The 22,115-nt window shown below is 41.7% G+C and overlaps 1 protein-coding gene and 1 long non-coding RNA gene across 6 annotated transcripts in view; one reads left to right on the top strand and one right to left on the bottom strand.

Moving 5' to 3' along the window:
- The window catches only part of DIP2B (disco interacting protein 2 homolog B), a 239,664-nt gene that overhangs the window by 116,068 nt on the left and 101,481 nt on the right, over positions 1–22,115 (bottom strand). For all 5 annotated transcript variants that reach the window (XM_082352335.1, XM_082352336.1, XM_082352333.1 and 2 more), the window contains exon 2: positions 3,452–3,523. In XM_082352335.1, coding sequence (XP_082208461.1) covers positions 3,452–3,523 — 72 coding nt within the window. The remainder of the gene's footprint in view (positions 1–3,451; positions 3,524–22,115) is intronic.
- LOC309610124 overlaps positions 1–22,115 on the top strand; it is a 103,542-nt gene that overhangs the window by 76,620 nt on the left and 4,807 nt on the right. The window lies entirely within an intron of this gene.

Raw genomic sequence — 22,115 nt, 5'->3', positions numbered from 1 at the left:
TGAACAGGCATGTTCTCTGACCACAGTCAAACTGAGAAACACTCAGCTTAGTAAAGAAGACAGAAAACCTAAGCGTCCAACTCAGGAATTTTAGGAAAAAGTACAAAATGGTAAAAACAAAAAGAGTGCAAGGAAGGAAAAATATACAGGAGCCGAAAATGAGAAATCAGAAAATGAAGAGATATTAAAAAGATCAACAAAATCAAAAGCTTGTTCTTTGAAAAGACTAACTTCTAGGAAGACTGATCAAGAGAAAAAAGAGAAGAGATAAGGGTAAAACATAAACAAAGCAAAGGCTTTAAAAATAAAGAGAATACTGTGAATGTCATGAACCATAAATTTGAAAACTTATACAAAATAGACAATTTCCTAGAAAAATTAAACTTACCAAAACTGGCTTATGAAGAAACAGAAAACAGAACTTGGTAACAGACAAGAGATGGGAAATGAAGGGGATGCTGAGATGACTTTTAAATCCCTAGTTGCTGGGCTTATGGATGTGAGTTCTATTCACTCAGAAGGGGAAAACTAGAAAAGAAGCCTGGGGGCATGTTGCATGTCATAGTTTTGTGTGAATGCACTCGTGTAGGGAGGGGTTGGTGCTGGTGGTAGGGGTGGTGTGCAGAAGTCATAAATTTAAAGGATATGTTTGGATTGGCTGAAATGAAGGTTCCTTTAAGACATATAAATGGAGATGTTAAGTATGCAGTCGGGTCTATGATCAGGAGCTCAGGAGAGATCTGGGTTGAAGACACATATTTGGGAGTTACCTGTATTTAAATGACAATTAAAGCCATAGGGATGGCTGAAAAGCTCTAGGGAGACAGGGCATTGGTTCTCCATGCCAGCACCATCACCTGGGAACTTGACAGAAATGCAAATTCTCGAACCCCAACCTGGACCTACTGAATCAGAAACCCTGAGAACGGGGTCCTGCAATCTGTATGTTAACAAGTCCTCCAGTGATTCTGATGTAGGCTAAAATGTGAGAACCACTGATATAGAGTGAGATGTCAAGAGGGCTTGAGGTCTTGCCTTGGGAATTCCAACATTTAACAGAGGAGAAGGAGCCTGCAAAGATGACTAGGAGCAACATGAAGAGAGGAGTAAGAAAATGAGGAGAGTATTTCAAGAGGTAGAGTGGCAGATAGTACTGAGATATCACTTATGGCAGCTTCAGAAGGGGCTGGAATGCGCTGAGAAGTGAGAAGGTGTTGAGAAAACAGGGATAGTAAATATAGACAGTTCTCAGCAGTCTGATCATAAAGGGGAGACAGACAGGGTAGAGATGGAAGTGGTCGACAAGGGAGGATTTCTTTTTTGGCCATGCCACACAGCTTGCAGGATCTTAGCTCCCTGACCAGGCATCGAACCTGGGCCCCGGCAGTGACAGCACCGAGTCCTAACCACTGGACCACCAGGGAATTCCCAAGGGAGGATTTTTTTTTTTAAAGAACAGTAATGAGTATGATGAACTGCTGGGGGAATAATCTGGTTGAGAGGGAGAGAGTGACCGTACAAGAGACACAGGGAGCTGAGTGCAGTGGCATACCGAGGGGGCAGTGCAGCTGTATGCCTCAGCGGGAGATTTTACTACTTACAGCATTTAGAATTGCTATCCACGCTGATAAGGAAAAGCAGACCAACTTTTTGTTGGTTTTATTACTGCTTTTAAAATTTCTACAGATACTGCACCCCTCACTGCCTGCACTGGGGTGGCCCGCTCCCACTGCCCTGTCCTTGGTGTCACGGGATGATAGTATAAGGTTTCTGAAAAGGGAGGAGGAGATGGGATCAAAAGCCCAGGTGAAAGGACTGCCCTTGGCTAGGAGGGGCAGATCACCTCTTCAACCAGAAGGGAGGAGGTAATAAACATGATGGGCACTGATGTGGTGAGTTTGAAGTCTGATAGCAGGAAGCTGAAGGAGCTGCCATCAAATGGTTTCTATTTCCCCCATGAGGTCACATGCAAGACCAGACCTACTGTGAGATGCTATGTCACATTCTCTTGGCCTGCTGCAACTAAATGTCTGCTTCGTCATATCCATTCTCACTAAGCAACCTTCTATGTGTGATCAAGCTCCTCTCGTAGGCCTGCCCGTGGGGCAAGAATGTGCTGGCCACACAGACTTGAATGTGTCTCAGTGGTTTCTCACAGTAAATTCATAAACTGGTTTTTGAACATGACTTGGTTTCTTTGTAGCCTGACAACAGATAAGAGACAGATCATGGTCCTTTTTATCGTTACATTCCTTACTGAGTTATTTTCTCAGGATCTGATTGCTTTTGCACAAAGTGACTACAGTAAATCTCTGGGCCTACAGAGGCATGGACCAGATCCATAATTAAGCAGCCAATCAGAGGACTCCCCTTTTCTGTCATGCCTTGCTCAGCAAAAGCTGGCTTTTCATTAGCTGTCACTGGCCTGATTTCCACCTCTTTTCTCTCAGTTCATTTCTACATCCATCTGTTCATTAAGATATTTTAAACTGGCTATCACTGAATTGACCTACTAGTTTTTGCAGGGAGGAATTTCCAAGAATAATGCAGGAAATAAAACAAGGACTTCAGTGAAATCTATTGGTATACCACCATTGCTCATTTATTTATTCCATTATCCATTCAACAAATATTTACAGACTATAAACCTTGTGCAAGGCTTGATATTAGAACCATGGGGGATCCAAAGTCCTCAAGGTATTATAATCCAGAAATAAGAGCAATTATTAGTTCCACAAAACACAGTCTTGTGGAAATGGACTCTGATTTCAGGGTGGAAATTAGAAATAAAGAAAAAACTCTTTATAGTAAAAGTGATTAAATAGAAACAGGCTATCAGAGGAAATCCTGGAGGCTGAGTAACTTTAAAAATATGATGACTTAGAAACAGACAGCCTTGCCTGGAGGCAAAGGTTCCAGCAACCCGCCTGGAATTAAGCACAGAAGTGACTCAGAACTTTCTGATATATAAAGAACACGCCAGTCTCTTTGCAGAAGGAATAAGTCAGGCTGTGAAATAGTTTAAAAGTTTATTTAGGGTTCTTACCCCCAAATGCTCAGGGACTGCAATCCTTGGGTTGCCTTGCAATACTAAATCTGTCCCTCCTTCTTATCTTTGCCCCACTTGCTCCTCTCCATTACAGTTCATGCTCAGGCATTAATAAGATGCAGTTTTTCCATGACCTGGAATTTTCTGCCATTGAATCATGTCAGCTATGCATAGACACACTACCACCCAAGTTCTGTATAAATGATTTGATGACTTTGGGTATTTTAAAAGTGCCTACCACACAGCAGATGCTCAATTAAGATTCATTTCCTCCTTTCCTTCCTTCTGTTTTTTCTCTTCCCTGGTGAGGGGGTGGGGAAAAACAGGAACCAACAAAAAAGACAGATCTCCTGTAAGACAGCATTCTTACTGAAAAGGTTTAAACCACTTCTCATTGCCTACCTTGTGTCTGCGGGATGTAAGGAGACAGGAGTTTTGACCTTTTCTTTTCATATCCCTTCTGTGTGATGTCCCCTAAAATAGCAAGAACAGAAACAGGTTATGCATTATTCTTACTCTGTGGTTGTTCACCGTAGAAATAAAATTAATTACAGTGTTACAGAATTACTACATAGAGAGTAGGAAAAAAATGTGTAGTTCTTTGCCAAGGATTTTGCTATGTGTGATTTCCCACAGGATTGGAGCTGACTTCTTGTGGAAAATTGCAGGGCTTGTCCCTACACCAATCTAGCAGAGCAGTATGCTGCATTCCATGTCAGAGATTCCCAAGTTCCTAGGCACCCTTGTTTCCGTGGTATTTAAGATATACCAAAATGGAACGTGGCAAGGCTGGCAGACAAATGAACTTCTCTCCAAGGTTTTTTTTGTTTTTTTTTTTTTTTTTTCACATCTTTGCCCCATGGGGAAGAAGCCTCATATTTCCATCCCTCTACTGAACTTGGACACAAGGGAACTCACAGGCAGATACATTGCTTCCCCACCTAATACTCATCTTTTTTTTTTTTTTTTTTAATTTATTTATTTATGTATTTATTTTTGGCTGTGTTGGGTCTTCATTTCTGTGCGAGGGCTTTCTCTAGTTGCGGCAAGCGGGGGCCACTCTTCATCGCGGTGCGTGGGCCCCCCACCGTCGCGGCCTCTCTTGTTGCGGAGCACAGGCTCCAGACACGCAGGCTCAGTAGTTGTGGCTCACGGGCGTAGCTGCTCCGCAGCATGTGGGATCCTCCCAGACCGGGGCTCGAACCCGTGTCCCCTGCATTGGCAGGCAGATTCTCAACCACTGCGCCACCAGGGAAGCCCCTCTCCAAGGTTTTAGTTTGACCAAATGAATGCAATTGACTTGGGAGGTATTCAATTACATTGCTCTACAGAACCACATAAAAATCAAAAGTCCAGTTAAGGGGAGAAGTCTAGGTTCACACACTGGGATGGGATTTTTGAAACGCCCTTTTGCACCCTAGGACCTGTGCTGGAACTTGGAGCTGGAATTCCCATATCCTCTCCACTTGGTTCACTGGTTTGTATTATTTCTATTCATGTATGTCTTTTTCACAAGGTTAAATGAAAAAGTACATATACAATAAATGCAGTAAGGATAAAACTGATTAATAGAGGAGAAACTATGTGGCTGAAGAGTTCAAGAAATATGCTTGGTCCTAAAGAAAGGGTAGAAAATGGATGGGCAGAGAACAGGGTTAAAAGGACCAGGAGGGGCTTCCCTGGTGGCGCAGTGGTTGAGAATCTGCCTGCCAATGCAGGGGACATGGGTTCGAGCCCTGGTCTGGGAAGATCCCACATGCCGCGGAACAACTAGGCCCGTGAGCCACAACTACTGAGCCTGCGCGTCTGGAGCCTGTGCCCCGCAACAAGAGAGGCTGCGATAGTGAGAGGCCCGCGCACCGCGATGAAGAGTGGCCCCCGCTTGCCGCAACTGGAGAAAGCCCTCGCACAGAAACGAAGACCCACCCAACACAGCCATAAATAAATAAATAAATACTTTTAAAAATAAAAAAAAATAAAAATAAAAATAAAAGGACCAGGAAATGGAGCAGGAGAACAAAGGGACATTTAAGGGACAGCGAGTAATTCAAAGCTGGGGGAATAAATGTATCTGGTGAATAAATATATGCGCTGGGGAGAAAAAAGCCTATTCTGATGGATACAGAGATTTGAAATCATGCGTGATGAACGTTAGATGTGTTGGCCTCAGCATCTGACTGATGGAGCAGATGGGGGAGAGGCAGCGGGGCTCACTGAAGGGCTTAAGCAGGGGAGTAACACGTGCATATCACAGAGTGCAGCAAGTTTACTCTTCCTGAGGAGCGTGGAACCAAGGGTAAAAGCCAGAGAGGCTAGTTCTTGCCCCAGTACTACTATAGTGATCTGGGCTGGTTACTAGTAGCTTAAATTAAAGATAGAGGTAGAAGGGATGAAAAGAAGTGAATGGATTAAGAGAGACATTAGGGAGGAAGACTAGATAGGATCTGATGACTGGTTCAGTGTAGGATGGAGAAGGTTTCTGGCTTGAGCAACCAGGCAGATGGTCATGATATTCTCTGGCAGAGAAATACAGCAAGAAGTGCATGTTTGGTGGGTTGAAGAAGATGAGAGTTGAGCTTAGGAAAGGGTTATGAGACACACAGGAGGAGATGTCCAATCAACAGTTGGCTACCTGAACCTAGAACTTCAGAAAGAGATATTGATTTGGAACCATCAGGATATAGTTGAAAAATAAATCGATACAATCTCTGGAATAATTTGGCAATTTCTATCAAAATTCTGATTCACCAACTGCACTTCTAGGAATTTATTCAACGATAAAATTCACAGAGGTGCACAAAAATCAATATAAGAATATTCCCTGACCCATTCTTTGTCATGGAAAAACTGGAAGGACTCTAGATGCTTACATTATAGACCATCTGTATCAGTGGCTTTCAACTAGGAATGACTTTGCCCTCCAGGGGACAAGTGACAACATCTGGAGACATTTTTGTCACAACTAGAGGAAGGGATGCTACCAGCATTTAAAAGATAGAGGCCAGGACGCTGCTAAGCATCCTGCAATGCACAGGACAGGCCCACAACAAAGAATTAACCAGTGTAAAATGTCAGTAGTGTTGAGGACAAGAAACCCTGATCCACATAATATTATGCAGGTATTCCAAATGTACTGGCACAGGAAGCTATCTAAAATATATTAAGGGGGGACTTCCCTGGTGGCACAGTGGTTGAGACTCCACACTCCCAATGCAGGGGGCCCGGGTTCGATCCCTGGTCAGGGAATTGGATCCCACATGCACGCTGCGGCTAAGAGTTCACATGCCACAACTAAGGAGCCGACGAGCCACAACTAGGGAGCCCGCCTGCCGCAACTAAGGAGCCCATGTGCCACAACTAAGGAGTCCGCCTTAAGGAGCCCATGTGCCGCAACTGGGGAACCGGCAAGCCACAACTGAGACCTGGCACAACCAAATAAATAAATAAATAAAAATATTAAAAAACTTTTAAAAAATAAAATAAAATATATTAAGGGTAAAAGGCAAGTTGCAGAACAGTAGGTATAATAGGAACTAATTTTGTAAAAAAAAAAAAAAACCAAAAGGTAATAGAAATGTTTGCATATATAAAGAAAATAGTCTAGAAGGCTATATATATATATATATATATATATATATATATATATATATACATATTAAATGTTTATCCTTGGGGGAATGAGATTATGGGGGATTTTCATTTGTTTTATATACTTTAACAGAGTTTGATTTAAAAAAAAAAAGCCTGAATGACTTACATAATCTCAACAATAAAGTTTTTTTCATTAAGAATGAATGGTTCTGTAGATATGTATTTGTTAACATAAGATGGTCAAATTATGTAACAGGAAAAAAAAGGCAAGATACTAAACAGTTTACACAATATATTCAATTTCTGGAATAACAGCATTTTTATACATACATGTATATGCATAGAAAAAATTCTGGATTTTTATACACCAAAATATTGAGTGGTTAGTTATGGCTTGCAAGATTATGGATTGGTTTTAGCTTCTTTTCAATTTTGCTTGCCTGTATTTTATAAGTTTTCTACAATAAGCATCCATTATTTCAAGAAACAAACATTTTAAAAGTGCAATCATGACTACTTACTAGACTGTACAAATTTAATCACAATGGCCCTTCATCTCTGTTTTCCTAGTGAAGTAAGAGAAACCCACAGTGCATTTTTGGAAATAAAAACCAAGCCCTGTCAAATTAGCAAACTGCAGAGTTTAGGTAATCTCTAACAACACACAAAACTAATAGAGACATGGGAGCCTACCAAGGAAACATTCCTGAGAAACAGGAAATCATGTCTTTTATTGCAAAAGAAACAAGCATTCTCCTGTCCCATTCCCCACTCACAAGCTCCCTTACCTTCACCACACGCACACACACGCACGCGCGCACACACGCGCGCACACATGCCACTCCCTGAAAAGCACAAAGACCACTTCTGCTGGCTCAGAACACATCTGATAAAGTGAAAGGCCTTTAAAAGCTTTCTTCAGTGTTTAGAGTATCAACTATTCACTGTCAGTAAATGATCGTGGGACAAACTGCTAGACTTGGTATCTTGGACATTACTCAACTACCAACCATCTCGGGTTTTGAAAAAGGTCAATAAAGAGAGTCTGATTCAGCCATGCCAATTAGCTCCATTTGTTCCATAAAAGAGCAAAGACACTGAAGAGCCCTAGGAGAAGATGCACTGCAAAGAGAAGTGAGGAGTACGATGATATAACTTACAAATGCCCCCTCCCTTTTCTCTGAGTACAAGACCCTGCTCAAAAGTCACCTCCTCTGTGACACTTGCCACCACTTGTTAGTCACTTCCTCCTGGTGCCCCTACAACTCTGCACACACTTCTGTGATAGCACTCAGCACAACACTGGTATTTTAATTATTTGTTTACACATCTATGTCCCTACTAGACTGTGCACTTGAGGGCAGGGCCTGTGTCTTGTTCATCTCTGTAGCCCGCCTACAGCCCGGCACAATAGACACTTATTGAATGAGTGACTGAATGAATTGGTAAAATGAAGGCAGTGAAAGAACAATAAATCAACGAGACACATGTGCTTGGGTGGAAAACTGGAAATGGGAGAATGAATGGGGAATGGGTTTTTACATTAGTAGGAGCTGAAACGCCCAGGGAGAGAAATTTAGTGAACCAAATGTTTACTGAAATGCGACAGCTAGACCTCGAAGGTGGCCAGAAAAGTAAGAGAGGAATAGTACGTAAATCACTGGGCACTAAAATCGGAAGGAACTCCCACCAGATAGCGAGGTATCCCTTAGTCAGAGAGCAAGACCAGACAGAAGGAGTTTACTTATCCCACATAACTGAATTTGTTATCTACATTTCTGTCATTGCCTCCTACGGTCTGTGCTCTTATCACTCTTACCACCTGTAGTTAAGCACTTTTTGCTGCACTAAAGCAATGCTTTCTAAACTTGCCCAATTTTTAAGAATCACCCGAGGAACTTGTAAAAACACAAATTCCCAGGCCCCTCCCATGAAGATGCTGATTCACTAAGTTTGGATTAAGATCCAGATACCTGTGTTTCTAACAAGTTCCCTCCAATGAGTCTCAAAATTCAGGAAGTTTGGAAATCGCTGCACTAAAGAATCCTGTCTGGAGTGTGCCGGACAGTTCTGCTGACTTAATGTGAGGAGGGTGCGTGAGAAGGTTGTCTCCGCGACACGGCCTCCAGGGAGAGCACGGAGCCTCGGGAGCTCACAGACACTAAGTCACATCACAGGCGTTCTTACTCACAACAGATTTTTTGCCATCTGGCATATAAAACAAAAAGGAGTGCCGTAACTATACCTGTATAAAATTTGCATTAAAATGGCATAGAGCTAAGTTAAACCTGTTGTTCAAGTTCTCTGAGAAGTAAACAAATACAGGGAGGATTAGCCTTCCCCTCCCACTAGGGTAACGTATTTCTTCACCCACTTAGTGAACACTTAGAAGAGTAGCCACTTCCAAGGGGTCTGCAGCACCCAGCAGGTGTGAAGGCGCCTGGCCTGATGAGACAGGGACCCAAGAGACCAGCCCTGAGCAGTCGGAGACCCACGTGACCCAAGACTGTCTAGATGCTTCAGTACCACCACAAGCTTGAAGAGCCACACCAGACCTATGAAGAGATGGGTGTGTGGGTCAGAACAGAAAGGAAGTGTGTTCCCAACTTCTCTCCTCGCCACCTGGGATCAATGAAAGTGGCTTGGCTCAGGCAGCCCGCAACTCATCTCCCAGCAGACTGACAGAGTGCCTGGGAGGAGGTGGGTGCGAGCCTGCCAGCCAACCCAGCCTCTTAAAGGTCAGCGATGACAGGAGGAATAGTCCCACAAGTCAGTTAGCAGTTCGGGGAGTGTATGCTTACACTGTAGGAGTGGCACCATGCTGTGGTTCAGAACCTAAGAGCTAGACACAGCTGCACCTGGAGCACAGCCTTATCACTTCCTGGCTATCTGACTCTAGACAAGTTTCACTTAACCTCTTGATAAGTCTCGGTTTCCATGTCTGCAAAATGGGGAACAATAATATCTACGTTGCAAAGTTTTTATTTGTGATTAAAAGTACTTAGTGGGGGGACTTCCCTGGTGGCACAGTGGTTAAGAATCCACCTCCCAATGCAGGGGACACGGGTTCAAGCCCTGGTCCGGGAAGATCCCACATGCCGCGGAGCAACTAAGCCCGTGCGCCACAACTACTGAGCCTGCGTGCTGCAACTACTGAAGCCCGCGCGCCTAGAGCCCGTGCTCTGCAACAAGAGAAGCCACCGCAATGAGAAGCCCGTGCACCACAACAAAGAGTAGCCCCCACTCGCCACAAGAAAGCCTGCTCACAGCAACAAAGACCCAACGTAGCCAAAAATAAATAAATAAAATAAATAAATTTTAAAAATTAAAAATATAAAAATAAAAGTACTCAGTGTGGGCTCTGGGATATCAAAAGTTCCAATAGCCATAAACATTTACTGAAGCCCTACCCTACTGGCTGGGCGGGGCAAGGGCAGGCAACTATGTTCAGAGAGAGGAGACAAGGCAAACAAGCATCACTAATACTCCACAATGAAGCGCCACAGAGAGATGCACACCAACTGCAGCGTGGGGCCCAGAAGGAAGAATCGTGCTCTCTACTTGGGTACCGAAAGGAAAGCTCTACAGAGTGGTGACATTTGGTTTGGATCTGGCCTTTCTAATATCAGAGCTATGACACGAACTCCTACTGACGCAGTCACTTAGTGCTTTACTAGTTTTCCTCTGCTGCATGGGTATGGCCATGTTTGGTAGTTCCTTTATGATTCTCATCTCCCAGAGAGAAGTAGGGCAATGTTAAGTAATTTTCACAGATGACCTTGTGCAGCACCCTGAGCAATTAGGTGCTAAATAAACACAGGGTTTGGAAAATTCTGGAGGGTCACCAAGTCGGATGTAAGTATGTTGTTGCTGGACGAGGATTACAGCTTGTTGAGAGCAAGGATTACAGCTCTAGCCATAAACTCTTTCTGCTCCAAAGGAAATAAAAAGTATGTGTCACTGCAGCTCTGCCTCAAAGTCACACCTATTCAGTCAGAGGGGGCAATGGCTGGGGGGATGTGGAAGATGCCACAAAAAAACATTTTTGAGCACTGAATGGATGACACACAGAGTGTTAAGCAAAGATGAATAAAATAGTATCCATGTCTTCAAGAAGTTTCAGGTCTAGGGGCTTCCCTGGTGGCGCAGTGGTTGAGAATCTGCCTGCTAATGCAGGGGACATGGGTTCGAGCCCTGGTCTGGGAGGATCCCACATGCCATGGAGCAACTAGGCCCGTGAGCCACAACTACTGAGCCTGCGCGTCTGGAACTTGTGCTCCACAACAAGAGAGGCCGCGACAGTGAGAGGCCCGCGCACCGCAATGAAGAGTGGTCCCCGCTCGCCACAACTAGAGAAAGCCCTCGCACAGAAACGAAGACCCAACACAGCCAAAAATAAATAAATAAATAAATTAAAAAAAAAAAAAAAAAAGAAGTTTCAGGTCTAAAAAAATAACTACAATAAAAGTGACAAGTGCTACATTAGAGATTATATACAAAGTCTAATGTAAGTATGAAGGAAATAATGGTGATAAAAGATAATTATAATATTCAATAAGAATAAATAAGTAAACAACAACAACACTTATCAAGGGCTTACTATGTAGGGCTTACTATGTATCAGTCTCTGTTGAAGTGCCACACAGCAGTCTTATCAGGTGATATTATCACCATTCCCATGTTATAGGGTGAGGATAGTGAGGCACAGGAAGTTTAAGCAACTTGCCCACAGTCATACCTAGTAAGTGCTATGATCAAGAACTGAACCCAGGCAGACCTGACTCCAGGGCACCTCCTCTTAAATACTACACTGCATTCATCTTCAGAGAGAAGCTCCAAATTCACCTTCAGAAACATTGGGAAGACTTCACAGAAGTTGCTCTTGGGTTGGGTCTTGAAGGATGACTGTCAGGAGAGAGAGACACTGAGGGTGAAGACACTATTTCTCAAACCCTCAGCTGTGAAAGAAGAGTGGCATGCTTGGAGCAACAGGCAGATATGAAAGCTGTAAATTCAGTCTCCCACGAACAGGGCAGGACACTGGCCCTACCGCTGTTCCTGCAGGTCCAGCCAAAGGGGAGGCTCAACATGGGATCCTCAGAGGCTTGACGTTTAGGGCTTATATAATCTCGTGGGTCATCAATTTACTTCCCTCTTCATTAAATGCCTCTATATAATGCAGCCACCATTCTAGATTTTCAAAATATTCTGACAACAATTCATTTAATCTGCCAAAAATTCCTCTTCAATAAACAGAAAAGGCATGACCTTTATGACAGAACAAGATAAATGTCTTTTTTAAGGATACATGGCTAGACTAGAATCTGGGTCTTTGGTCTTTTCTTATTGTTCTTTGTCCACTGTTCATTTGTAAGTGGCCCCCAAGTCAGACACAATAAAAGTATAAAACTAACCTACTGTTCATAAAATGAACAGCATGGGATACACAATTTTTATGACTCACCCCAAAATATAGATGATTTTCAAGAAGGCATTAAACACCAGCAGCACCACCACTACCACCCTGCCTGCAATAGGGCTCTGGGTGAATTGTCTCTTCTAGCTATTTTTTAAATGAGACAGCCAACTGTAGAAAATGTCCAAGTGCAATAAAAAAAACAGTCAGCAAGAAGTGATTACACATCATTACTAAATACTCAGCTAAGGGAGAATGTGGCCTCTCTGTTTTGTTAAGGAGTAATTAGGAGGGAAAGAAATGAGAGACTGAGAAGAAAAAGTTCTAGAGTCATCACCTTCAAATCTATACCTGTATCTAAATCCTATTCTATCCTCTACATGTAAATGTTAGACCAGGAAGGTGGGACACGTTGGCTGTGACTGGAGATGGGGAGTAGGACTGGGGTTTATGGCTATTCGTACGTTAGGAATATAGATACACACATAGAGAGAAAGAGCCAAACTATAGCTGAGAATGTGAATGGGGTCAATCTTAGCAAAACTGAAAAAGGCAGAGGATTTGGATCATATCCAGGAGACATGGGCTAGAAGACAAAGAAAGTTATCTATCGTTAAATTTTACCACGTTCTCCTTACAATGACAATTCCATTCAATGAATTACATGTATCAGCCACGGATCCCCCAAACATCCTCCTTCCACAGGTGATATATAAAGGTTCACAAACACACAAAATAAAAGCTCATCGTCACAGAAAACAATGGCCTTACCCTTAAGCCAGATATAGAGGCATTTTGGCCTTTGTCTTTTCCCACCTATTTTTCTTCCCTTATCTGAACTAAAAGTAGCCAAGAGGACTCCAAAGAATTTGAAACCTTGAATTACTTTTAAAACTCTCGAAGTTTCTTTCTGCACACAGATAGGACTAATCTTATGTTGAAAGAAGGGTGAAAAGATACAATATTTTCATAGTCTAGCAGAAGTAAACCTCTGTTAAAATACTTCAATCTGCTGAAAGATGAGAATTTATTTTATCTAATTTTTCTTTTGGAAAAAATCAGTGATTCTAAAGTATTCAACTGGCAGCCTATAAAAGCTACAGTCTTCTCTTCTTTTAACTTTGCTAATCTTACAAAAGATTTTCAAGAGAATTTAACTTCAAGACATTCAAATTTCCATTCTCTGTAGATGTCCTCTCACCTCATTTAGGACAATCACTAGACATTTTCCACATCAAGAACTTGAGAGTAAGCCCAGACTGCTTTCTCCCAAAACTCAAATCATAGAATTGCTTTGGCTGCACCGTTCTGTTTTCTAGGTCAAATATATATGAATTCTTACAGATGGTATTTCACTTAAGGCACCAAGCAAGTTCAAACGAATAAAAAGCAACAGAGTAAAACACTTGAAACACACGGAGAAACCGAACTCTAAGTCTACTACATCATCAGGCAGCTGGCTAAACTAATTCATCTAATGCAAAAGGTATGTTCATGTGTCCATTAGAAAAACTATGCCTGCAAATAAGAGATCTGCTATACAAATGACCTGAATGTTTAACCAGGACAGGAGGAATCCCTGATATGGTTCAGCCAGTAGAAAAAGCATAGGGTTTAGCACCAGGCAGACCTGGACTTGGGTTTGGACCCTCAGTCTGCCATTTACTGGCTCCTGGACAAGTTACTGAACAACTCTACTTCAGTTTCATAATAGGTAAAATTGGAATAACTCCTGCCTTGAGTGCTTATGAGTCTTGAATGAGAGAATACATACAAACGTTCCTGGCACGTAGCACACACTCGACTAGTTTTATTTGACACCACCCCAGCCCCAGTCCCACCCTTAAGTCCTAACATTAACTTTATCCTTAAAAGGGTTATTTAGAAAATTCTGGGTTGGTAGGTTCTCTTTAAAAAAAAAAAAATTATTTAAAAGAGGAGAGAGTGCATTGTCTCTAAAGACACATCATGGCACAGTTCTAGATCCTTAGCAGTAGGAGCCAGTGAAGTTAGTGCCTTTGGGTGTTAAGAGTCTAAAAGAAGGAAAGCATATCAAAGAGAAGAACGAATATCTAAACCAGAAATGAGCAGATTAGTTCAAATAAATATATGTAAATGTCTGTAAATAAAACAGTGCCATTATGCACAAAACAGCATTACATGCATCTGACTATGGATGCTGTAGTTTTAATTTAGGGCTAAAACTGCAAACGCCTCGGGTGGGTGGGGAATGGGAAAAAAAAAAAAAAACAGAAAAAAGGAAAAAAAAAGGTAATTTTCTTTACAGCTTCTTCTTCTCCCTGATTTTTATCTTTAATTTTCCTCAGAAAATTAGAAAACCATTTCTTACAAGAACAGCTAGGTATATTCAATTACTCTGCCTTTACTCTAGCATCCATCAGAATAATTTTTTTAAACTAGGCAGTATGTAATAACATCTATACCATTCATCGGATCTGAATTGAACAGTGCATGGTGCCAGGCATTTTTTGTCAACGGTGCAGATGAAATTAACAATGAATCAAAAATCTAAGTATGTCCTCTCGCAAGTACAGAAATAAAGTGAAAATTTTTAAACACAGGAAGAATTTTCTTGGTAGCCAATTCATACTGCTCTGGAAACCAAAGATGCTCAGGGAAAAATATAGTAGGGAGAATACCACCACTGTTGTAGTATGTGGATCACAAAATATGCAACTTGTTTGATCTCAGATTCCAGGTGTCAGAAGACTTATGTTTTCTTCTCTGTTTTGCTCCAAACTAGGTCTCTGATCCTGGGCAAGCCACTATACTTCTCTGGGCCTCAGTTTCCATATCTGTAGAAATAAGGATCAAATGAGTTCTAAGGCTGCTTTTGGTCAATGTCTGATGAATGCCACTTGCCTGGCACTGCTATGTGTGACAAGGCAAAAACCAAGGGAAGGTATCCAGTAGGCAATAGGACAGATGAGCTCTGGGAAAGATATATACATTCTCTCCATCACTGTAGAAGGTGGGAGCTGAAAGCTTGGGTGTGAATGATATCATCAGAGGGAGTGCAGTGTGAAAAGAGAAGAAGGCCAGAAAAGAAATCCTAGAGAAAACTAACATTTAAAGAATGGGCAGAAGAAAAAGAGATGATACTGGGACCCAGCAGGGAGACCAGGAGGGCACAGGGGGACGGAGGAGAGAAGAGGGAGAGGGAAAGCGAGAAGGAGATGATGAATAATGTACACTGTCACAAACGTAAAAACAGAATCGAAAAACACTGGCTAGATTTGGCAGCTAGATCACCAGTGGCCCAGTTAAGAACAGTTTTAAAGGAACTTGAGGAAGAAGACAGATTATTTACAGTACTAAAGCATAGATAAGTGGTGATATGAGAGTAACAGATTTTTTTCTTTCAATATGTTTTGTTATAAAGTGAACGAGATATGGGGCAGTATCTACAGAAGGCTACAGAGTCAAGGAGAATGAGTCTTCTTTTCTTTTTCTTGAAGATGGACAAATTTATGTATTATAGAGAAAGAGCTATTAGAAAGAGGGTGAAACACTGATTCAACCAACAAAAACTAAGAACTTGCTACCTGCAAAGCACTACTTTAGAGGTACAGAACAGAAGAGGATGGACTTGGTCCCAAAATTTATAGTCATGGTCATGAGTTTTCCAGCACAGAGACATCCTTACAAGGACAATCATATAATGAATGACTTAAATACAAGTTTGATAAGGGCTGCACAGAAGCTGTCCAGGGGCTGAGAGGGCTCTGACAGACGTCAGCAGACACGTGGCTCAGCGCAAACCTGCAGGCACGTTCTGGGCAGCTAGCTGGGTAAGGCTGTTCTGAGGAAGTGGGTGACATTTAAGCTGAGACCTTAAAAAAAAATGAATACATTTAAATATTTTGAAAACGACACAGGAGCTGGGGCAGGGGCAGTGGGCCTGCAGTGGTGCTAAGCACATCCCCTGAGAAGACCTTGAGGGGGACAGGTCTGCGAGCGAGCACAGCTGAAAGCCAGCGCGGCCAGTGGGGTGAGATGAGGTAGGGGAGGCAGCAGGGGCCCAGATCCTGCAGGGTCCTGGAGACCACGCAAAGGTTTAGGGATTTCATTATAAATGAGAGAGGAAGCCCTCGAAGGGCTTTAAGCAGGAGAGTAACATGATGAAACATAGCCAAGGAACAAGGTAACTGACAAGGGCTGAAGTTCCTGAAAAGATTAGAGGGAGTAAGATCCAGAGCTAAGGGAAGGGGTACCTCATGGGTCAACCTATGCTGGGAATGTGGTCTGTGTCCTTGATCTGTGAGTGCTTCCTGGGTGTGGAACCGTTTATCCTTAGCCCTTGGGCTGCCTGGCAGAGCTTAGAGAAGCTGGAAACCCTGGAGCAGTCACCTCAAGCAGGCAAACAGCCTTTTTAATCCCACTGTACTGAACAAATATTATCATTTTCTGTGTCTTGTCAGGATGCATGAAAGACTGGAAGTGCTGTAGGACCTTAATGATATCCCTTTCTCGGAGAAAGGAGATAAGGATGGATAAGGCAGTACAGTTGTTGAGGGAGCACTGGGTGCGGGGGTGGGATGGGGGGCAGAAGACAAAGGGACTCTGGTCAGATGATCTCTACATTTCTTTCTGCATAGGAATCAGAGTAAAGGTTTTTGATCTATTTTCCCCCCTACTTTCATTTAGTACTTATCTCAGTCATGCCAGGTACCATTCATCAAAACATTCACCATGTAGGGACTTCCCTGGTAGCTCAGTGGTTAAGACTCCGTGCTCCCAATTCAGGGGACCCGGGTTCAATCCCTGGCCAGGGAACTAGATCACACATGCATGCCGCAACTAAGAGTTTGCATGCCACAACTAAGGAGCCCGCCTGCTGCAACTAAAGGAGCCCATGTGCCACAACTAAGGAGCCAGCAAGCCACAACCAAGGAGCCCACCTGTTGCAACTAAGACCCGGCACAACCAACCAACCAAATAAATAAATAAATAAACAAACAAACATTCACATGTGTTAACTCACTTAATCTTCAAAACAATCCCATAAGTGGTAGTATTATTAGTCCCAGTTTTCAGGTGACAAAGTGAGGCACAGGGAGATTAAGTTACCTTCACAGGACACAATACTGTGAGAGAGCCGGCTTCAAACTAGACGGTCTGGCTCCAGGGTCCAAGCTCTTAACCACTACTCAACACTGCCTTGCTAAGGCTCTTTGCTGAGAAGGACCAAAGAGCTGGAAGAGAGGGTTTTGGTAAAGATATTGAGTTGCCACTATAAGAAGAGGAGGCACATGCTCTGAAGTTGATATAGCGTGTAGCTCTGCCAGTTGTGTCTGAAAAAAGTTAATCTCTCTAAGCCTCAATTTCCTCAACTATAAAACAAAGATAATAGAATATACACTTTGTGAGGATTAAAGCGATAATACGTGCAAAGTTCTTAGTTCCTAGCACTTAATAACATCTGCTACTCTAATGGCAGAGGGGGTAAACTAAAGAAATGAGAGTGTGTCAGGCACTGCCGAGAGTCCAGGGAGAGAGGAGGAAAGGAACTTTTAGTGGCACCAATTTCCAGTTTTGTGATTTTCTCCAGTAACCCCTGGGAGAAGACTGATGGTCTGAATAATTGAGAGCTGGGTTTTAACAGGAAAGGAGAATGGAAGGGAAGGAGGATGATGGGATCCAGGCTAGCAAGTATTTATTAACAATCAATCAATAATAAATACTCGTTGAATAAATGATTTGTAATACTATCAACCTAACTTCTATAACTTTTTACAGTTTCTATGGGAAAAGCACTCAATTCACCTTGAGATAGCAGAATACATCACCCTCCAGAAGAAATAGCAGGATTCCAAAAGGAGACAGTACTGAAAGGAATTGGAGAAGGGAGATCAGGAAGATATATAAAGGTTCCCTGCTAGGCTAATTCTCCTTTCCCACCCCCCATACCTGTTTTTCATTTCTCACTTTGAACCTACTAAAGACCAAAAAACAACAACAAAAAGCAACAACCAAAAAAACAAAACCAAAAAACAAAAAAAACGATTAAAGACAAAAGCCATGAAAGAAGTGAAAAGGAAGACTGAAGATTAGTTTATGTTGTAGAAGAAACACTAAAAATTGAAATGTTCTTCAGCATTTCCTCCTAAAAGGCCTGGGGGGCAGGGGTAGAGTCTATAAATGAAGAGATAAATTGCTGGTGCAGGCAGCAGCTTTGTGAGAATTGGTAGAAACTGAGAAGGGGATCAGGTCTGGTGAAAGAGTGACTGAGGGATGGGTTACTAGAGGAAGGGAGAGGATAAAGCTATCAGAAGAGGAAAAGGGAGTTCCTAAATCCAACGGGGTCCATCCTGAATCAGACTTCCATAAAAGATGGCCAGATGCTGCTGCCAGTTCCTCTTTACACCATGGCAAAATTTAAAATAACTAGCTGGTGGTCACTATTTTTAAAGATTAAATAAAAACAATCCACACCCCTTAATGCAGCCTCAGCAAAAAGAATAAATGTTAAATGTTAATAATACTCTCAGGAATAGAGGCTCCCTGAGCAAGGGTAGGGAAACAAGCAAAAAGAATAAAAATGATCCTGCAGCTACACAATTGGTAATAGAAAGGTGCCCGTGGCTTTTCACTGGTCCAGGAGATGATATCCTTAGCAGGTAAAAAAGAGTAGAGTGAAAGAAAGAAATGGGATAAACGGCTTAAGGATTTTTACAAATGACTTGTAATTTTGTATACACCATTCCCCAGTGTTTAGGAGCTGTAACTTTTGGTTTGGCTGACAAAGAATGGTTTCTTTCTTTCTGTAATGTGTGTGCCTCTTGTTTCCCTGGAGATATTTAAATCTCCAATACCATTACTAAAAAATCTACCTCTTTCCCGCAGTTTCACTTGGAGAAAAAAACAACAAATTCCTTCCTAAAATAGCAAAGACAACAATGCGAGGAATAATACTTCAGAGTCTGAACAGATATTTCCTGTACTTCACTCGAGGTACTAATCACGATCAAAATTAGGAATTAAAAGGAAAAAAACACCACTACTGACACTTATGCTCAATAACATAATACCCGGTACACCATTCTTGCCCTACCCTCATCACCCCCCCCAAAACAACAAGACACTGCTTGCTACATGCCTGAATATAATATTACAAAAATAAACTTTGAGAGTTGTCAATACATGGAAATGTGAATATTAAGCAGGATAAACATTCTTCATAATAACAGTAGTGTAAGTAATGAGAAAAGCTACGATTCTAGAATAAAAGCTAGAAATAATCGAAAGTTGGATTTGTTCAATTAGTAGCTGTATACTTAGATTTTTTAAAAAACTTTACTAAAATTCTTTCATTAAAAATATTTTGTCATTGTGAATTTGAAATACTATTTCCTTATTACCTTTCCCATTTGAAATAAGTGTTTTTGCAATGTAGTTTTTTCAGAATGCAATTTTGATATTTTAACAGAACATGAAAGGTGAGGAAACAGTATAAAAAACCAAGTATAAAAGAAAGAAAAGCCAAGCATAAGCAGTTAGTGTGCCAAGGAGTTTAAAGACAGACAAGTGCCCCCACCAACTTTTCTTTTCTTCTCCAGAAGAGAATTTTTAGCTGGGTAAAACAACCCTCAGGATAAAAAGCACATTTCGCAGTCCCCTCACAGCTAGGTGTGGTCAAATAGCTAAGTTCTGGCCAATGTGGTCCGGACAGAAAGAATGTGTGCAACTTCCAGGTCCTGCTCTTTAAGGGAAAAAGCACGTCCTCCCTTTTTCTCCCTTCCTGACAGCTGAAATGGGATTGTGGCGATCAGTCATCTTGGACACGGGCTGACGGCCAGATCCAAGGACAGTGAAGTTCAGGATAGAAAGAGCCCAGAGACCGACGACCTCACGGAGCAGAGTGGCCACACTAGCGCATACTATTACATAACATAGAAATCAACTTCTATTGGGTTTAAGTACCTGTTATTTGGTATCTCTGTTACATATAGTAAACCCATAATTCGACAAATATATAGTAAATGAAGTGATTTCCAGTCTGTGGCAGCAAATAATTGCTGCTACTTGTGTCCCCACCAGAACCACAAACCATGGCACTAAAACTGTTAAAAGCTAATTTAACTGTTACATAGGTGAGACATACCCTCATAAACTTCTCACTGTTAATCTTCTTGATAAATCTTTTTTCACAACCAGTTTTATGTAAATGTGATTTTGATCCAGGCTGAATTCTTATATAGTAAATCTGGTTTACTTATCTGAAATCAAAATATTACACAGCAACTCTTTGTAAAATTATCTAAGAACACACATTAAGAGTCTTGAACTGGGCTCATCAATACACTGTGCGTGTTAAATATTTCTGATAGATGCTGTTTCCATGAAAGGTTTTTAGCACAGTCAGGATGGTATTTCTACACTGTGCTTGTGTTTGCTTTTATTCTTTTTTTTTTAAATTAATTAATTTATTTATTTTTGGCTGTGTTGGGTCTTCGTTTCTGTGCGAGGGCTTTCTCTAGTTGCGGCGAGCAGGGGCCACTCTTCATCGCGGTGCGCGGGCCTCTCACTGTCGCGGCCTCTCCCGTTGTGGAGCACGGGCTCTAGAGCGCAGGCTCAGTAGTTGTGGCGCACGGGCTTAGTTGCTCCGCGGCATGTGGGATCTTCCCAGACCAGGGCTCAAACCCGTGTCCCCTGCATTGGCAGGCAGATTCGTAACCACTGTGCCACCAGGGAAGCCCTACTTTTATTCTTAAAGTTAAAACAGCAATCATTTGATATGCTGAGCTCCCCATCAAAATATTACCTAAATAAACTCCCAGTTAAAAATAGACGCTTGAACACAAATTCCAATTACCAATTTGCCAACTGTTGAAGGACTACAGCCTGGAAATAAGCAAGCTGTTTGAGGAATGATGTTTTCAGACTAAGAGCTTGCTATACCAGAGCCATTAGTAATTCCAGGAAATTCTGAGCTTCAACAAGAGCAACTCTGCTTTTACTGATAACACTCAATCATGCTTCAGTGTAAGACTGTGTTTGAACAAAAACCCCTCACCTTAGCCAAAAGATTTTAAAACTACCTAATATATAGCTAATAGACATAGAGCAATAAGCATATAGCTACTACTGAAAAAAAAGCTGTCAAGTAAAGGAAGAAAGATAAATCATTGGAAAGACCTGATTTGATGAAAAGAAGTAATGAGATTATCATTAAAAAAATTTTTTTTAATGTTTAAAATTTTTTGGATATTCCAAGTCTGTGTGATGCTCCAAAAGTCAAACAGATCTAGGTTGTAAGCCTAGCTCATCACTTATCAGCTTTGTCTCTTTGGACAAATTACTTAAGTTTCCTGGGTCCTTGTTTTTTCCATCTGTAAAATGAGGAAACCTGTACTTGTCTCACAGGACTGTTAACAGGATTGAGAATGTATACAAAGCTCCTAGCAGTGTGCTTAGTTCAGAGTAGATAATCAATAAATGTTACTTCCCCTCTCCGCCCACTGTGCCCCTGCCACCAAACATCAAAATCTCAGAACAAATCACAAATGAAAGGGTTCTATGTGGGTTGTATGCCTTTTTGCAATGAGTGATATTTATGTTGGAGATCAGCTAAAAACACTTCCCTCGATGAAACCATACATTCACACAAAAATTTGTACATGCATGTTGATAGCATTATTCACAACCAAAAAGTAGAAGCAACTCAAATGTCCAACAACTGACGAATGGATAAACAAAATATGATATGTCCAAACACAGAATATTATCCAGCAATAAAAAGGAATAAAGTACTGGTACATGTTACAACATGGATGAACCTTGAAAACATTATGCTAAGTGAAAGAAGCCAGTCACAAAAGACTGAATTTTGTATGATTCCATTTACATGAAATGTCCAGCAGAGTCAAATCCATAGAGATAGAAAGTAGAAGGGGTGGAGTGGATGGAAAGTGACAGCTGACGGGTACGGGGCTTCCTTTGGGGGTGATGAAAGTGTTTTCAAATTAGATTGTAATGATGGTTGCACAACACTGTGAACTTACTAAAAAACACTGAATTACATACTTTAAATGGGTA

The sequence above is a fragment of the Balaenoptera borealis genome (genome assembly GCF_965194805.1).
Source record: "Balaenoptera borealis genome assembly, chromosome: 13".
NCBI classification, from domain to species: domain Eukaryota; kingdom Metazoa; phylum Chordata; class Mammalia; order Artiodactyla; family Balaenopteridae; genus Balaenoptera; species Balaenoptera borealis.
This window is presented reverse-complemented; position numbering and strand designations above follow the sequence as displayed.